Here is an 18768-nt window from a genome sequence, read left to right as displayed (position 1 = left end):
CACCTGCCCACCCTCCCACCTGCCCACCCACCCATCCTCCCCTCCACCCTCCCACCTGCCCACCCACCCATCCTCCCCTCCACCCTCCCACCTGCCCACCCACCCATCCTCCCCTCCACCCTCCCACCTGCCCACCCTCCCACCTGCCCACCCACCCATCCTCCCCTCCACCCTCCCACCTGCCCACCCACCCATCCTCCCCTCCACCCTCCCACCTGCCCACCCTCCCACCTGCCCACCCACCCATCCTCCCCTCCACCCTCCCACCTGCCCACCCACCCATTCTCCTCCCCTCCACCCACCCACCCACCCACCCATCCTTTCATCCTCCCCTCCACCTACCCACCTGCTTACCCACCCACCCTCTCATCCTCCCCTCCACCCTCCCACCTGCCCACCCACCCACGTGTCCGTCCGTCCATCCCATACATACTGACTGCCAGTTCCCATATGCTCAACATTATTTTAAGCCCTGGCTTCTAATTAGTCAGGTGGTGTCCATCCTTGTTCCACCCACCATCCTGGGATTTATACATGTCCTGGAACAATATGGGCCATTAGAGCTGGGATTCCTATGTTTTTATCACTGGTGCCTACACATGGGGCCACGAGACTTGAGAAAATGGGTGAACACTTGTGCTCCAAAACAGCACAACCTGACAGCCCAGCACCAACCAACCACACAGCCCTGGGGCTGCGAGGCAGGGCCACATCCACCCAACCCCCATGTCAGCAATATCCTCGGGCTGCCATTTAAGGTTAAAAGTCAGGCCACCATTTCCGTGGAGTTGAAAAACAGGTAAAATTAATGTATAGCGCTGGAAGTTAGAACATAGGTCACTACTGTGGGGCTGGGAGGTAACGCAGGTGTGCACATGTGTAAAAATTACTGCAGCTATACATGAATATTGCTGTTTTACTAATATTGGTAAAATGCACCAATATGTTTGTTATACCTCAATAAAGTTTTTATTTTTTAATTTCAGGCCACCATTTATGATTTTCTTTTTCCCCCCAAGACAGAGTCTCACTCTGTTGCCCGAGCTAGAGTGCCATGGCGTCAGCCTAGCTCACAGCAACCTCAAACTCTTGGGCTCAAGCAGTCCTCCTGCCTCAGCCTCCTGAGTAGCTGGGACTATAGGCATGCTTGACCACACCTGTCTAATTTTTCTATATATTTTTAGTTGTCCAGCTAATTTTTTTCTATTTTTAATAGAGTCGGTGTCTCACTCTTGCTCAGGCTGGTCTTGAACTCCTAAGCTCAAAGGATCCACCCTCCTTGGCCTCCCAGAGTGCTAGGATTATAGGCATGAGCCACCACACCCAGTCATTTATGTTTATAAAATAAACTGGAAGATTGGGTGTGATTGCTCAAGCCTGTAATCCTAGCACTTTGGGAAGAAGAGGCAGGAGGATCACTTGAGGACAGGAGTTCAAGACCAGCTTGAGCAATGTGGTGAGACTCCATTTCTACAAACAATAAAAAATTAGCTGGGCATGGTAGCATGGGCCTTTATTTAGTCCCAGCTACTACGGAGGCTGGGGCAGGAGGATTGCTTGAGCCCAGGAGTTTGAGGCTGCAGTAAGCTGTGATGATGCCACTGCATTCTAGCCCAGAAACTGGGTGAGATCTTGGCTCAAAAATAAATAAATAAATAAATAAAAAGAAAGAAAAGAAAAAAGAGATAGGAAATATGTACTTATACATGTGCAAAATCTCTCTGGAGGAAGACTCGAACTGGTGAGGTGAATTCTCTGGAGAAGTGTACCAGGAGACTAGGAGTCAGAGGTGGGAGTCATTGTATACCCTTTTAGACCTTTTGGATTTCATGCATTAAAAAAAACCCCAGTCTATTCCATTTATTGATACCACAAAACCACCACCAGGAGGAAAGATAGGGCTCTGAAAAATAGCAGATTCTTCTCTGGGGCCTCAGCATGGATCAGTTCAGGCCTGGCATCCAGGAAGAACAAGGTTCAAAGCTCTAAACTGAAAAGCCCTGGCTCTGCCTCAGCCTCTTTGTGCAGCATTAGACTCACCCCTTTCCCTCTGACTAGCTATGAGGGCGCTGGACCAAGACTCTGAGGTGTCAAGCAACAAACATTAATGAGTATCAATTCTGGGTGGGAGGTACAGGAACATTTGTTACATTTTCTTGGGTATTCTAATACATTTAAAGTATTTTGTAAATTAAAAAGGAGGGGAAGGTGCCAATGCTAGGGTTAGAGAATGCTTTCCAACTAGGTAATTGATTAGATATTTCCAGGGCTCCCTTCTTTCCCCTGACCTTCTTTCAAGGCCCTGCTCTCCACGCTGGGGCCTGGCTATCCCACAGCAGTCAAGGGCTCCCCTTTGTCCTGCCTCCAAGCACAGCCACTTCCTTAATTCCCAGACCTCCACCATCGCAAGTCCAGACCGTCCACCCTCTGAGGCAGCTCCGGGGCTTCTTTCTCTTTAGATCTTCTGTCGTGCTACGAACAGCACAGGTTCTTCAGGGCTGTTTCCAGTCTGTCTGCAGGGGCCTGCCCTAACAGAGTCTGCCCCAGCCCAGCCTCTCTCCCGGCGGTCATTTCCCCAGTTGTTTCAGACAGAGGAAGCCCTCCGCCCATGTTGACTGCCAGTTCCCTTAGGGCCGGCTGTTACCTCTTTCTTCCATGCGCCTCTGCTAGAGCACCTCTGCTCGCCACACCTCGCTGCGCCCTGCTAGAGCACCTAGCCCTCTGCTCGCCACACCTCGCTGCGCCCTGCTAGAGCACCTAGCCCTCTGCTCGCCACACCTCGCTGCGCCCTGCTAGAGCACCTAGCCCTCTGCTCGCCACACCTCGCTGCGCCCTGCTAGAGCACCTAGCCCTCTGCTCGCCACACCTCGCTGCGCCCTGCACAGGGCCCGGTGCGGGCTAGGGCCCAGGCCTGGAACTAGCATCGCTGCCACTGCACACCCCGCACCAGCGCCCTCACTCGATCACACTCAGCCCCCAAACCTCAAGGCCTTGCACATACTGTCCCCCTCAGTATCGCACGCAGTCGCAGGTCCCATTTGAGTTCCGAGTGAGCTCAAATGCCACTTTCTCTGTGGCCCTCTCTCTGCATTAGAATCCCTTGTTACAATCCTACAGCTCTCTCTAAGAACAACTGGGGGCTACGCATTTGCATGAATTCTGTTAAACTTTCTCCCAAATCTGACAGTGAGCACAGAAACCCCACCCGCCACATTTGCCAGTGCCCCGAATATCCAGGACAGCGCCCGGCATGCTGCCGTGTGTGACTGGGGGGCTCGACAGGGCAGGCACCCGCCCCAGCTGGTGCTAGGCTTTACCTCAATCCTATTAAAGATCCAGGACACAACCTGAGAACCGAATTACTCGTCAAACAGAAAATAAATGAAGTTCTGGCAGGAATTTTAAAGGACATGATAAAAACATGTCCCGAGTGAATGTCAAGACTGCGTACCTATTTAAGAATCCCCACTTGGGCCAGGGTGGCCATGGGCACAGTGACACACTCCATTTCCTTTCACCTTCACGGGCAGGAAGTGCTGCTCATGGCGTAGCTGACAGAGCACGAGGCCCACGTCCGGCGTGGGGAGGGTCACGCTGCCCCTCTGGTGCCACGGGCAGGCTGGCAGTGACCAGGGGCGGGGCTTCTCCACACCCAGCAAGAGGCTTACACACGGCAGCCTTCCGTGCAAGCCCAGGCGGTGGGCACAGAGACCTCCCAGCTGAAGGATGAGGAGAAAGGCCCAGAGTGCAACCACCTCCCCTGTGTTCATGAGACCCTGGGTAGAACTCAGTGTGGGTCAAGAAACCTCGCAGGCCGACTGGGCTCCTTGGGCAACACCCGAAGAGGGGCCTGCACGGACACAGCCTCCCAACCTGCCACCCCGGCTCAGGCTGACGCGGAGCCGCACACACCTGTTGGTCAGGCTTAGTGCAGGGGACAAGGGTGCCCAGACACACACATCAGACGACCAGAAGGCAAATCCCACCCACTCCCTGCCCCACCTTCCAGCTGGGGCTTCCTGGAGTCTCGGGCCATGGTCCTCGAGAAGCACCTTGGTCCTCTGGGCCAGGCAGAGAGCACAGGAGGGAGAGGAGCCGGCGGCCAGGCAGGCAGGCAAGCGAAGGGTGCCAGTCCTTCCGGGGAGGGCCACCACTGGGACAGAGCCCAGGCTCAGGGAGAGGGCTGGGGGTGACCACAGGCAGGAAGATAATCAGAGGCTCTCAATAAAGGGACACAGCAAAGAAAGGCGAGGAAAGACAGGGAGAAGACAGAGACATCAGAGGGGCTGATTCCCTGCTGGGCAAGCCGAAGAAACCAGCTCCTCTGAGCTCATCCACCCCAGGAGAGCTCTGTGAAGGACTCAGCCCTGAGGGCGAAGGTGACGGAAGGGGCAAAACAAGCAGGAGAGGAGGTGAGAGGAGAACAAAGGCCAGAGGCTCAAAGCCCAGCTCGCAGGGGAGGGAGAGACAAGTCACTTTACATGGCAGATTCCAGGCCCTCCTTCCCCAAGTCCTCTGGGGCCTGAGCCTGTCTGCAGGCAGACGGCTGGCAGGGCTCCCAGGAAAGCGAGAGTGAGGCCCGGTGACGGGAGCTCGAAGGGGGGGGGGGCTAGCACAGTCAGATGGAAGAGAGCACAAAGGGGGGCCGGAGGGGTCTTGAGGCGCTGCCTTCCCCAGCAACCGGCCACAGCCTCCTAGATGACGCGGGGACAGTTCAGAGCTGGGGGCCACAGAGAGATAAGAATGCTGAACAGGACTGGACACTGCCCTTCCACTCTCCTCCCATCACGAGGCCGGGTCGGAACTTCCGCTCCGTGGAAGGCAGGCTCGGCCGTGCGACAAAGCTGCTCCCAGTGCCCAACCCAAACCCAGCAAGGTGCAGGCACGCGCCCAGAGTGTCCCAGTCACCAAGATCGCATTTGCACTGCCACCTTAGTAAGTGAGAGGCTGACAGGCAGGTGAGAAGAGGAATACTATTTTCACTGACTCCGCAGGCCTGCCCCCATCACACACCACTCATTCATATGCACATCCAACACGCAGGTGGGGCTCAGCCCACCGCAGGTTCATTTCATGCCCTCGGGGACCTGACAATTTGTGCCTCACCCAGGCTGTTCCCGCCACAAGCCTGCAGGATCCGCCGGGCTCGTTTCTTAGCATCTTCCGGGAAGCTGGGGCTGTCCAACAGGTTTGGGTAGGTGCAGAGTGCCATCACCTGGGGGAACAAGGTACAGGCTGGGCTCCCAGCACCCCGCTCCCAGAGCCCAGGAGGGGCACCTCGACACTGGGCAGGACAGTGGGAAGACGACAACTCCACGGGACAGTGCTGGAGCACAGCTCTCCACAAGGCTCAGTCTGCGGGAGCTCGGGCGTGGGTGGGAAGGACACTAGGCTCTCCCAGGAGAAGGGGAGATGCCGGGAGTCAGGACATACTGTGACCTGGGCTTGGGGCCAAGCATGGGCTGCCAAAAGAGCAGCCAAGGAGTGGAGTGAGGCTCCACTCGGCCGAGGCCCGCTCTCCCACAAAGGACAGTGCACCAAGGACAAGAACCAGGGTCTCCTGGGCGGGGGGCTTGGGCTGGGTGAGCAGGCGAGACCTAGGTGACAGGAACAGGCTGCACAGACCTTCCTTACAGCCTGCGCTCCCCACCAGGCCCTTGGTCCCCTTTCCTCCCCAGCTGAAAATCATCTCTGTAACAGAGAAGATCACCCTAACCTCCCAGATTAAGAGGATTAAGCAAGAAAATGTGTGCAGAAGTGCCGGTAAACCCCACCGGGCAAGTCTAAACTGGTTGCTTAGGAGCAACCCAGGTGCGCTGTAGGGTCGGGTTCAGGGCTCTCACACCAGCCAAGTGACCAGCTGAGCCTCAGGCATTCGTGGGGATCCCTGCCAAGCGAGGCCACTTTCGGCCCCTCTCCAAAGCCCACACTTCCAGGACAATCGGGCCTCTGACCTCCCCACGCCTCCGTGTCCCTGGCAGAGCTGCTCTGTTTGGTCTCATAGATTTCCCCTCCCTGGGCTCCACCTGGGACTCGTGTCCACGGGCAGCTGGCCTGCTCTGAGGGCAGGGGCAGTGGCTACAGGACGGGTGCACGGTGCACACTCCTCAGACCAGCGGCAACCTCTGGGCCTCTCCCTCAGGACCCTGCATGAACTCCCTCAGAGGCTGTGAGCTGAGGCCCCCCAGCCCTTCTCAGCCCTCTGGCCCAGAAAGCGAGGCAGGGAAAAGGGAACAGGCATGCCCAGTACTCAATGTCCCTCCCCACCCCAGTCTGTGAACCTTAACCATATTTTGGTCTAAAACAGGCCTCAGTCCTTCTCCCAGTAAAAGCTTTCCCACAGCTGGTCTCCTAGTCCCACACTTCTGTCCAGGCCGCCCTGAGGCTTCTCCTGCCCTGCTCGCCCCCCCAGCCCCCCACTCCCCAGTTCTGGCCCATGCGGCACCTTTGGGCTTGGTGCTCAAACTCTAAACACTGATGCGTGCCTCCTCCTAGAGCCCTTGGGAGGGAGCCGGGTCACTGTGGAGGCCACCAGGGGAGCAGCACCCAGTGGCTGCCAGCCTCCTGTGCTCTTATGCTGGCCAGGGCTCCGTCACCACAGCAGCGCTCTCATGATCTCCACTGCTCCAAAGCCCCCCCCCCAAAGTGGCAGAGTCAACACTCAAACCGGGGGCGTCTTCCTGAGAAGCTGCCTCACGACCACCCCCAACACCATCTCCCAGCTTGGGGGTCTCTGCCTCTACCCTGGGCTGCTGCCTACCCTGCTGCTGCCCTTCCAGCCAAGCTCAGCTCTCAGGATACCAGAGCAACCCCAAAATGGGTTCAGGAATTTTCAAGAACCCTGGAAAGAGAGGAAGCCAAGGGAGAGAACCAGAGGGCATCCGGCACCGCAGGGGCAACTTTGCCGGCACCTTCCTATGGGATGCTGGGGCCTGCTGCGTCCTGGGGGGTGGGACGGACAAGGAGGCAGACGACGACCCTACTGACCCATGGGGCTGACCCATGCCAGCCCCTCCCAGCCTCTGCTCCTGGAGGCTAGCTCACCTGTCGAAGGAAGGTAATTGGCTGCTGGCCCATGGCCTGGGCGTCCCCAATGTTGGCTCGGATGACCTCAGTGAATGGTTTTTTGATACCCTGAACAGAGAGAAGGCAACAGGTGGTCAGAGACTCTCAGACCCTGGATTCCCGAGGTCAAGCAGTGCTGCCACAGGATATTAATAAATGGCCCTATTTTGAGCCTTACCGAGTGGCAGGCATGGTACCAAGCCCTTGATGTGCCCAGTCCCATTTAACCTTCACAACCACCCCATGAGGAAGAACTGGTATTAATCCCATTTTTAAAATTTATTTATTTATTATTATTATTATTATTTTTGAGACAGAGTCTCGCTTTGTTGTCCAGGCTAGAGTGAGTGCCGTGGCGTCAGCCTAGCTCACAGCAACCTCAAACTCCTGGGCTCGAGCGATCCTTCTGCCTCAGCCTCCGGGGTAGCTGGGACTACAGGCATTCGCCACCATGCCCGGCTAATTTTTTATATATATATCAGTTGGCCAATTAGTTTCTTTCTATTTATAGTAGAGACGGGGTCTCGCTCTTGCTCAGGCTGGTTTTGAACTCCTGACCTTGAGCAATCCGCCCGCCTCGGCCTCCCAGAGAGGTGGGATTACAGGCGTGAGCCACCGCGCCCAGCCTAATCCCATTTTAGGGATGAGGATTTTAAGGCTCCAAAAGGCTAAGAAACTTGCTCAAGGTCACATAACTGATGAGATGTAAGCGCTGGGACTGGAGCCGGGAAGCAGGCGCCGAGGTCGCCCTTCTTAACCACCGTGCCCCACCACCTCCCACTTTCCGGAAGGGCTGCCAGAGCCTTCCTGGGCTGCCAGAGTGCCTGGAGCGGCTGCAGGTCCGCAGCCCGACCGTCACTGCGCAGTGCCGGGGCCAGGGTGGCGCGAGGGAGGCAGGAGTCAGCAGCGGACCATGCCAAGCGTCGGGGAGAGAGGGTCCCAGACTCCCCTGCACCCCGCCCCAGGCGCAGCGCTGCCTCGAGGCTTCAGTGCCCAGGGACACGGAGGATGTCCTTGCCTCTGGAAGACACAGAGCTGCAGGAAGGCACAGGGTTATTCTCTTGCAACCCTTGCTTTGCAGAATGAAGAATGTGGGCTGATTTTCACATTTTTTAAAAAAAGCACTGAGGATGAAAAGATTGACTGAAGAGTAAAATTGAGGCCATTGCCTGAACAATGTGTTTAGCACAGAAAAGAGATCAGAGACAGAGAGGCTCGGAGACCCTTACAACGTCACTGGGGCTGAAGGTCACCCCTGCTGCTGCAAAGGCAAAAACGCAGCCTGGCAGAGAACTGTGGGCACCTGGAAACATGGGGATTCCACACGGCTCCCTGAAAAATCTGGAATTAGCCACTGGAATCAACAACGGGTTCAAGGACTTCCCAGGCGCAGAGGATTTCTTGAGACAAACAGCATGAAGGCACTTAGCTGAGGGCAAACATCATCGTCTTACAGGACCAGCCCGGGACACGCCTTGGGCGCAGGACAAAGCAAGAGGCAGGGCAGTGGCCTGGGCGACGGCTAGAGAGCCAGGTGGAACCCCACATGTCCCACAACAAACACCTTCTGGAAACATTCAGTAAGAAAAACAGGCACTGAGGCCTCTCTAAAAAGCAAGCTGTTACCTTCCCACCTCGCTGCCCCTTGCCCAAAGGCACCCCAAATACAGACTTTGAAGATATAATTCTGTGGTTTTGACACTTGTTTTTTCCCCTTTTCGTGCAACGTGTGAATAAAAGCAACCTTAGACAACTTGGCCTTTTTAAAATCAGTAATATACACCTTAAGCCAAAACCAGGAGCTGCTGAGGTGGGAGGATACCTTTAGCCCAGGAGTTAGAGACCAGCCTAGGCAACACAGAGAGACTGTCTTTAAAAAACAAAAGAAAACAAAAAAACCCAGGGCTTGAGACAAAAGTAGCTGCTAAACAAGTTTTTCTGACTCTAGTTTGCTACCTCTAAGCCTGAAGGAAGTGGGGCGTGCTGAGGAAGACAGCCCAGAAATGGCCTTGGCCTTCCTTTTCTTGGAGATGGAGTCTCACTTTGTTGCTCAGGCTAGAGTGCGTGCCGTGGTGTCAGCCTAGCTCACAGCAACCTCAATCTCTTGGGTTCAAGTGATCCTCCTGCCTCAGCCTCCCGAGAAGCTGGGACTACAGGTATGCGCCACCATGCCTGGCTCATTTTTTCTATATATATCAGTTGGCCAATTAATTTCTTTCTATTTATAGTAGAGACGGGGTCTCACTCTTGCTCAGGCTGGTTTTGAACTCCTGAGCTTGAGCAATCCGCCTGCCTCGGCCTCCCAGAGTGCTAGGATTACAGGCGTGAGCCACCGCGCCCGGCCTGGCCTTTCTTTTTTAAAAAAAATTTTACTTAATCTTATTTTTATTTCTTTTTTTTTTCTTTTAACTTAATGAACCATAATGAGAACATAAAAGGCCTTCCTAAGTAGGGCCTAAAAGCTGTGTTTCTGGAGGAAAGGGGGCTGCTGAAACCCCGTGTGCCCTTCCACTGAGTTCCTCAGCGCTGCCCACGGTGGAGAAAGACCCCCAGGAGCAGCCACAGCACCGGGGGAGTCGGGGTGGGCGCCCAGCCCGCTGGGGCAGGCCGGCCCTGGGGACACGCGCTGTGGCCTGGGCGGTTGGGCGGGCCCCGGGGAGACGCGCTGTGGCCCTGGGCGGTTGGGCGGGCCCCGGGGAGACGCGCTGTGGCCCTGGGCGGTTGGGCGGGCCCCGGGGAGACTCGCTGTGGCCCTGGGCAGGCGGGCAGGCCCCGGGGAGACGCGCTGTGGCCCTGGGCGGTTGGGCGGGCCCTGGGGAGACTCGCTGTGGCCTGGTCGGGCGGGCAGGCCCCGGGGAGTTGCGCTGTGGCCCTGGGCGGGCGGCCAGGCCTTGGGGAGACGCGCTGTGGCCCTGGGCGGGCGGCCAGGCCTTGGGGAGACGCGCTGTGGCCGTGGCTCCGGCCTGTCTCACAGGCACCACCCGAAGGCTGGGGGCGGCGCACAGCTAGAGCAGCTGTGTGCAAAGGGGTAGTCGCCCCTGGCACTGGCGGGGGCTCCGGCATGGGCCCCTTCCAGCCTGACTGGCACCACAGCCCCAGGCCTTGCCAGCCGAACCCAGGTGATTTCTGTGGCACGGGCACAGCCCGTTCCCCAGTCCGGAGTAAATCTGTCACAGCTGTGAGGGCCAGAAACCAACGCGGAGCGAAGCCAGCCTGGAACAGAGCCCTGGCGCTCCCCTCCCCCGCCGCGCAAACAAGCCAGGGCCTGCGTGCGGAGCCTGGGAACAGGGCACCTCCATTCTTGAGTGGCGCTCCGCCAACTCCGGACCCGTTGCTGTGACTGATGAGCTGGGGCGGAGGAAATTGGCTCCCTTCAAAGGGGAAAGGAACCAACCTGCCCAGCCGGGGCCACTGTACAGAGGAGACTATTCTGAGAAGTCTGCTTCTGGGCACTCAAAGTCCACACGGGTCACACACAAATGAGCTAGGAAACCACAATGTATGTATGTATGTATGTATGTATGTATGTGTGTGTGTGTGTGTGTGTGTGTGTGTGTGTGTATGAAGGTCTACATGGGCTGGGAAATACCAAGGAGCTGGGCAGAATCCCCACAGTGTGTGTGTGTGTGTATGAAGGTCTACACGGGCTGGGAAATACCAAGGAGCTGGGCAGAATCCCCACAGTGTGTGTGTGTGTGTATGAAGGTCTACACGGGCTGGGAAATACCAAGGAGCTGGGCAGAATTCCCACAGTGACTTGCCCAGGCCTCACAGGCACACCAGTGGTGACCTTGCCCCAGCCCAGGGCCCTGCCAGGTCAGAGGGACTAACAAGCACACGGCACCCTGGTTTCCTCTCATGGCATTCTAGAGCCCACCTGTCTAATCACCTGCATGCATCCCGCCCAGAGTTCCCTCCCCGTGTGATCTGAGGGAAGCTCCTACCCAGGGCAGGCTCCCTTCCCACCACTTGGGTTCAGGCAGGAATCAGGGGAGCAGGCCTCCAGGGCCTGGGGACGGCATACTTCAGAGGGTGTTAGCAGGTGGAAGGAAGAGAGATCTATCCTTGTCCTTCCCAAGCCCACAGACCCAGCATCACCACAAGGGTCAATGGGCTTCTGGGTGATTTTAGCAGGCACAAGGCACAGCAAAGGAAATCGCTGACAAAACGAAAAGGCACCTACAGAACAGGAACACAGTCGGCCCTCCGCATCCACAGGTTCAGCATTCTGGATGCAAACGACCGCAGATCAAAAATATTTGGAAAAAAAAATTCTGTCTATACTAAACATGTACAGAATGTTTTCCTGTCATCATTCCCTAAACAATACAACAATTTCCACAGCATTTACATTGTATTATATTAGGTTTTTTGTGATACAGTCTCGCTTTGTTGCCCAGGCTAGAGTGAGTACCGAGGCGTCAGCCTAGCTCACAGCAACCTCACACTCCTGGGCTCAAGCAACCCTCCTGCCTCAGCCTCCCAAGTAGCTGGGACTACAGGCATGCGCCACCATGCCTGGCTAATTTTTTCTAGATATATTAGTTGGCCAATTAATTTCTTTCTATTTATAGTAGAGACGGGGTCTTGGCTCTTGCTCAGGCTGGTTTTGAACTCCTGACCTCAAGCAATCCTCCCGCCTCGGCCTCCCAGAATGCTAGGATTACAGGCATGAGTTACCGTGCCTGGCCTATATTAGGTGTTATAAGTAATCTAGCAATGATTTAAAATGCACAGGAGGATGTACATAGGTTATATAAAAATACTTTATATAAGAGACTTGAGCATCCTTGGATTTGAGAGAGATCCTGGAGCTGATCTGATCCACTCACAGATACGAAGGAACAACTATATTTGTAAACCACATATCTGATAGGGGATTCCTTATATCCAAATATCCAATACATCCAAATAATGAACTCATATAACTCAACAGCAAAAAAACCCACAAATAGCCTGATTAAAAAATGAGCAATGGTGGCTGGGTGCAGTGGCTCACGCCTGTAATCCTAGCACTCTTGGAGGCCGAGACGGGTGGATTGCTCAAGGTCAGCAGTTCGAAACCAGCCTGTGCCAGAGTGAGACACCGTCTCTACTAAAAATAGAAAGAAATTAATTGGCCAACTAAAAATACATAGAAAAAAATAGCCAGGCATGGTGGCGCATGCCTGTAGTCCCAGCGACTCAGGAGGCTGAGGCAGGATCGCTTGAGCCCAGGAGTTTGAGGTTGCTGTGAGCTAGGCTGACGCCACGGCACTCTAGCTGGGGCAACTGAGTGAGACTCTGTCTCGGGGGGGTGGGGGGGGGAAATGAACAAGGACCTGAACATACTTTCCAATAAAGACATTTAAATGGCCAGCAGATATATGAAAAAGATGCTCAACATCACTAATGAAATGCAAATCAAAAACAAAGAGATATCACTTCACACCTGTTAGAATAGATATTATCAAAAAGTTAAAACATAAGTATTGGCAAGGGTGTGGGGAAAAGGGAACCTTTGCATGCCGTTGGTGGAATGTAAATTGGTACAGCCATTATGGAAAACAGTATGGAGGTTCCTCAAAAAATTAAAAATAGAACTGCCATACCATGTAGCAATCACATTTCTGGGTAAACAGCCAAAGTACTTCAAGCGATATCTGCTCCCCTTACTCACTGCAGCGTTATTCACAGCAGCCGAGATATGAAATCAACCTAAGTGTCTGCGGACAGATGAATGGATAAGGAAATTGTCAGCGGGGTGTATACGTGTGTGTGTGTGTGTGTGTGTGTGTGTGTATGTGTATGTACACACACAATGCAGCATTACTCAGCCATAAAAAAGGAAATCCTGCCATTTGCCACAATGTGGATGAACCTGGAGGACACTGTGCTGAGTGAAATAAGCCAGATACAGAAAGACAGATACTGCATGATCTCACACGTGGAATCTAAAAACGGCGAATTCATAGCAGCAGAGAGTACAGGGTGGTTGCCAGGCGCTGAGGGTTGGGGAAAATGTTGGTCAAAGGATACAAACTTTCAGTTATGAGCATTTTCTGGGGATCTTACAGCAGGGTGCAGCATGGTGACCACAGTATTATAGTTTTATTATAGTATTATTGTTTATTTGAAAATTGTTAAGAGAGCAGATCTTAAGCATTTTCACCCACCACACACACAATATGGTAACTATATGTAGTGCAGGATGTTATTAATTTGACCACGGTAATCATTTCTAAAGCCATATGATATATACAATGTATACATATACCAAGCCAAATCATCACATTGTATACCTTGAATACATACTATTTTTTTTTTGGAGACAAGAGTCTTGCTCTGTTGCCCGGGCTAGAGTGCTGTGGCATCATCATAGCTCACAGCAACCTCAAACTCCTAGGCTCAAGCGATCCTCTTGCCTCAGCCTCCCAAATAGCTGGTACTATTGGTGCACACCACAACACATGGCTAAGTTTTCTTTTTTGTAGAGACAGTGTCTCACTCTTGCTGAGGCTGGTCTTGAATTCCCTGAGCTCAAGCAATCCTCCTGCCTTGGCCTCCCAGAGTTTTAGGATTACAGGTGTGAGCCACCATGCCCAGCTTTTTTGGTTTTTTGAGACAGGGTCTCACTCTGTTGGGCAGGCTAGAGTGCAGTGGCATCATCACAACTCACTGCAGCCTCAACTTCCAGGGCTCAAGCAATTCTCCTGGTTCACCTCTGAATAGCTGGGATTAGAGGAAAGTGCCACGCCTGGCTATTCATACAATTTTTATTTGTCAATTACACCTCAATAAAGCTGGGAGGAAAACAGACACAATGCAGTTTCCTCCTACAAGGGATGGCTCTTGTCATTTCACACGTGACATGTGGGTGGGAAGGCTGGGTAGCATGGCTACTCCCCAGAGAACCTCCTTCTCATTCAATAAATACTTATTGATCACCCATGCCCTGGTGGTGACAGGAGTGAGCAACACAGATGTGGTCACCACCCCTCAGAGCTCAGGCTGGTGAAGAACAAGAAGTGGGCACAGGGAGGCACAGGGTGTGGGAGAGAGGACCAGGCCCTAGCAGCCTCCTGACCCCACCAGGGCAATGAGTGGGACTGGAACAGGCAGGAAGTCCTACAGAGAGCTCCAGAAAAGGCCCCAGAGATAAACACCCACTAGACCCCATGGTCCCCAAAAACAGTCCCTGTGCACTTCACAGCTGAGGAACTGAGGCTCAGCACAAGGTCTGGTCCTGACAGGGAAAGAAAAATAAAGCCGGAAAAAACTGGAGGTGCAGCCATACATGCCCAGATTGAGAGAGGAGGTGAGAGCTCCCAGGGCTGCGTGTCCTAACCACTGAAGCAGGAACGCTGGGTGTAGGTCCTTCAATCTGGGGCTCTTTGGGACAGTCAACTATAGAAGCCAAGATTTGCAGGGTAGGGATGAAAACTGAATGAGCTCCAAACAGGATAATTCATGACAACAGGGCCCAGGCAGGAAAGAGAAAAGCCTAGGAGCACTCTCAAAGCCTAGGTCTCTCAAAGGAAGAGAGACCTTCACAATTCTTTCCCCAAGCAACTCTCATTAGCTTGAGAACAAAGACTCTTGACAGTTCTAATTAGCTACTAGACTCAAAGCACTGTTACTAACATCTCAAACTAGTCTTTAGGAGAAATAAATTGGCCTCATTGTGCCAAGGTGTGAACCAAGGCAAGGGTGCTCCCAATGCCTTGCCGGGGCCCTGAACACAAGGCAGAGCCCAAGAGAAGACCCAGTGATTCAGGCAGTGTGGATGGGTGCAGAGTTACTCCCATTGGAAGACCACCCCACAAATTTTATTTTAAAGTTGCACCTAAACTCTATAGAAAATGACCAGTGAGATTTCACCACCTGCATTTGGCACATCCAGGGTTTCCAATCTCAGTTCTTAGCTAACTACAGCCGTGTGCTATTACTGCACTGTGTTTTATCTGTGTTTGGATACAAGACACACTACTGTTAACAGCAGTGATGTCTTACCGTTTGTGAATGTTTTGCCCTGACTGTATGTTACTTTTACAGCTGGAAGAAGTCATTCCTGACTCCACTTGTGCCAATCCCCAATCCCTACCCCCAATAAAGCAAGGGAAAAAGAAGTAGGTTAAGGAAGAACAGTCAGATCTGTTCAAAACTCCTTTTAATTGCAGCTTATTTTTAAGTACTGTTCCCAGTGTACAACAGGATCTGAAAGCTAAGCTCGGTTCTCCCCTTTGGAGCTGCTATCAGGGAGAGACAGGTCCTCTCTGAGAGCACACGACTGGGGCTGGAGGAGAATGGCCCTTTTCACACCCCTGAGGCCACCTCCTCTCCTCCTTCAAGCTCTCCTGCCAGAGAAGCAATAAGAATGGGCAGTCGCCCAGCCTGCCACCCCAAAGTCAAACACCAGAGCCGTGTGTCCAGCTGCACAGCCCATGCTATTTGCAGAGCACCTGGAGAAATGAGTTCACAGGCAGTATAAAGGCTGCCACCAGGGGTCATCTCAGATCCCCAAGGACATTTTCAAATGGACACGAAGGTACAAAACTCAAGGCAGGGGGGAACCCTGGGCTAACCAGGCCACTTCCCTCCATTTACACACTAGGGAAACTGAGGCCCAAAGCAGATATGTATGGGATTCACCCCAAGTCACCCCGCTCCCTACAAATCCCAGCCCAACTCACCTCTAACCTAATCCAACCCCTTATAACACCATTCGACTTTTTGACCACTATGGTTCAAGGCACAAGTAGAAAACTGAAGCTGTGCAAAGTTAAGGCAAGCCAAAAATAAAAAGGTTTACATGAGGCTATGCTGGTTCGGCTGGGGCTGCATCTCCAGCACCTGCAGCCAGGTAGCTGAGACTCATTAAAGTGGGAAGAGGATGAGAAGAGAGCTTGAATGAAAGTAGCAGAGAACGTAGGTGGACAGAAAGAACTTCTCAACTAACTCGGGAGTAGGACACGGGGGTGTACAGCATCTGTCTCAGAAATCACAGATGCCTCCCGCCTAGTGACCAAGAAATATGACCGCCTGCAACCGCCAAGCCACACCCCTGCTGGAAATCCTTCCTGGCTCCCCCACTTTCCACCAAAATGCACCATAAAAGCCTCAGCCTGGCACACAAGACTCTAGCCCACCTTTTCTGTCTCATTCACCTCCCACATCTCTCTGGTAGACAGTGTTCTACTAAGAGCACCAGCCCCCTTCCCCAAATGCCCAGAACTTCCCAACCTCCTGCCTTTGCTCACAGCGCTGTTCCCACATGGAATGCTCCCACATTTTCTCTAACAAATCCCACCAACCCTTAAAGAACTGGGGAGGGGGAAAGGGCTCAGGCCCAGAGAATAATAATGGCAGTCAGCTCCCTGAAGGCAAACACAGGGCCCCCTCTGTCCTGTGCATCCTCACACTTTCTGGAACCCACAAGGGAGTTGTTATTTAGCAAAAGGTACAGGTAATTCCTGGAACCTCTGTCAGCCTTGGAACCAGAGAAATCTGGTTGTAACGTGATAAACCTGGAACACTTTAATCCCAGGTTTGTTTTAGCAGAGAGACTGTTGACTCAAAGAGGGCCAGCTCCAGCCTGCTAGACACCAAGGAGAAGCAGAGCAGCAGACCCAGCGCTCCGTCCCGGCCTCACCTGTGTCAGCAAGGCACAGCAACCGGGCGGCCTTCTCCAGCCAAGCTTTAAACTTAGCCTGCAAGGAGTCGCAGCACAGACACTGGACTCCGACTTGTCCAGCTCACTGTTTTGAGTCAGCAGAACTGGGTGTCCCAACAAGGTCTCAGCAGGCCATGAGCTCATCAAACCCCCAAGTCCCCAAGGGAAAGAGGGCCAGGTGTCATGGTTCCTCTGAGGCCTCCTCCCGTGCACTTGAGGAACACTAAGTGACCACTTCACCCCCCAGACACTGGGATTTGATGCCTCCCAGAGCCAGATCAGGGACCACCCCCCATTCCCATTCTGAGCCAGACCTATCTTGAGCAAGCAGCTGGGTAACTATTTTATCAGCTTCTACAGATCTTAGAAGTGTTAATTTTTTTTAGAAAACCCCTTTTGCCTCTGCCTTCCCAATTTCACCCAGGTTAGATCTCGGTTCCTACAGGAGCATCTCTTACGCCCACCCCAGCCACACTAGTTGTGGGGAGGCAGGAATCACTCATGGCTGTGTGGTCACTTTACATGAAGCTATGAACTCAAGCCAGAATCCCGGCCAGTGAGCCAGCCACCGAAGTGAAGAAAGTCCCAGGGGCACCTTACGAGGGCCCCGGAGGCCCAGCTCTCTGACTCCCCACCTCGGTGACTGTCCTCAGAAAGAGAAGAAGGCGCCTAAATGAAGGAATTCTGCCCCACCCTCCTCCTACCCCCACCCACGTCACACTCGAGCCTGGCAAAGACCCAAAAGGCCTCGGAGAGAGAGCGCGTTTGGGGGACAGGGCCACCTCTCCGAGGTCCTCCCACCCCTCCTCCGTTTTACTTTCTCAAAGCACTTATTCAAAATCTGAAGCTCTGTTTATTTTATTCACCTGTTTTCCTCCCTCTAACAGATCTTGCTTCCACGAGGGTAGGACAGGTGCGAACCTGCAGTGCCCCGGAGCTCGGGCCGCTCAGCCACGCACGAATTCAACTCCACAAGTGAAGCGGATTTGAGGCCTTACTTTGCGGGGCAGGGCCAGGGCCAGGGCGCGTCTGGTTTCAGCCAAGCCTGGCAGAATGGAGGCGCTAGCCAAGGGGCTGGAAGCCCGGCGGGAGGACCCAGCTGGGGACCGCTCCCGTCCTCCCCTCCAGCTGCCGCCCGAGCCTCCCGGGGCGCGCTCACCCGCTGCAGCTCCAGCTCGATCTCGCCGGCCTTGAGCACGATGGGTCCCCGCACCGCGTACTCCACGGCCTTCACCTGCGGGTTCATGGACTCGAGCGTGAGGATGCGCTCGCGCCGGCCGCGCTCGGGCCGCACCTTGAGCACGGCCGGGGCCTCGGCGGCCGCGCTGCTCCGGCTGCGGCCCCAGGACCCGGGGGCGCGGGCGCTGCAGCCCCGCCGGACCAGCGCCGCCGCCCTCTGCATCGCGCCCGCCGAGGGACACCTTGGCACACAAAGAGAAAAGGACAAACGCGTCGCTCAGTCAGGCCGGGCACCCGTCCCCGCGCGGCCCAGCCAGGGGCGCCTTCAGCGAGCCGTGCCAGCCTGGCTCCGGGGCTGGGTGCGCATCCCCGGACCGGCCCTCCAGCGCCCGCGCCGCACCACCGGGCTTTGAACGGCTGCGCTCGGGCGCGCCACGTGCCGCCGCCGCCGGGCCGCCCCCCGCGCCCTCGCCGCGCCCCGCTGGCGCCCGCAGCTGCGCCCCGGCACGCCCCGCCTGCGCGCTGCCCGCCGGGCCTTGCAGTTCTCGCGGCCGCCCGGAGCCGCCGGGGCCCGACTACAAGTCCCGGCGGGCAGCGCGCAGGCGGGCTCCGTCCCGGCGGGGGGCGGCGGGGGGCGGCGCGCAGGCGGGCTCTGTCCGGGCGGGGGCGGCGCGCAGGCGGGCTCTGTCCGGGCGGGGGCGGCGCGCAGGCGGGCTCCGTCCCGGCGGGGGGCGGCGGGGGGCGGCGCGCAGGCGGGTTCCGTCCGGGCGGGAGCGGCGGGGGCGGCGCGCAGGCGGGCTCCGTGGGGGCGGCGGGGGCGGCGCGCAGGCGGGTTCCGTCCGGGCGGGAGCGGCGGGGGCGGCGCGCAGGCG

At 55.2% G+C, this 18768-nt stretch overlaps 1 protein-coding gene across 2 annotated transcripts in view; it reads right to left on the bottom strand.

The window, feature by feature from the left end:
* Positions 1–18373, bottom strand: part of GPT2 (glutamic--pyruvic transaminase 2) — a 34935-nt gene extending 16562 nt beyond the window's left edge. Inside the window, exons 1-4 of one of the 2 annotated variants that reach the window (XM_075995602.1) lie at positions 18139–18368; positions 17877–18029; positions 7045–7134; positions 5107–5215 (exon numbers count right to left, since the gene is read on the bottom strand). In XM_075995602.1, coding sequence (XP_075851717.1) covers positions 5107–5215; positions 7045–7134; positions 17877–17963 — 286 coding nt within the window. In that variant the 5' untranslated portion in view covers positions 17964–18029; positions 18139–18368. Of the gene's footprint in view, positions 1–5106; positions 5216–7044; positions 7135–17876 lie in introns of both variants that reach the window. The other variant, XM_012773851.3, reaches the window with a different exon arrangement.
* Positions 18374–18768: the final 395 nt, after the last annotated feature.

The sequence above is a fragment of the Microcebus murinus genome, chromosome 20 (genome assembly GCF_040939455.1).
Source record: "Microcebus murinus isolate Inina chromosome 20, M.murinus_Inina_mat1.0, whole genome shotgun sequence".
NCBI classification, from domain to species: Eukaryota; Metazoa; Chordata; class Mammalia; order Primates; family Cheirogaleidae; genus Microcebus; species Microcebus murinus.
The sequence above is the reverse complement of the archived record's forward strand: the minus strand, read 5'-3'. Positions and strand labels throughout refer to the sequence as shown.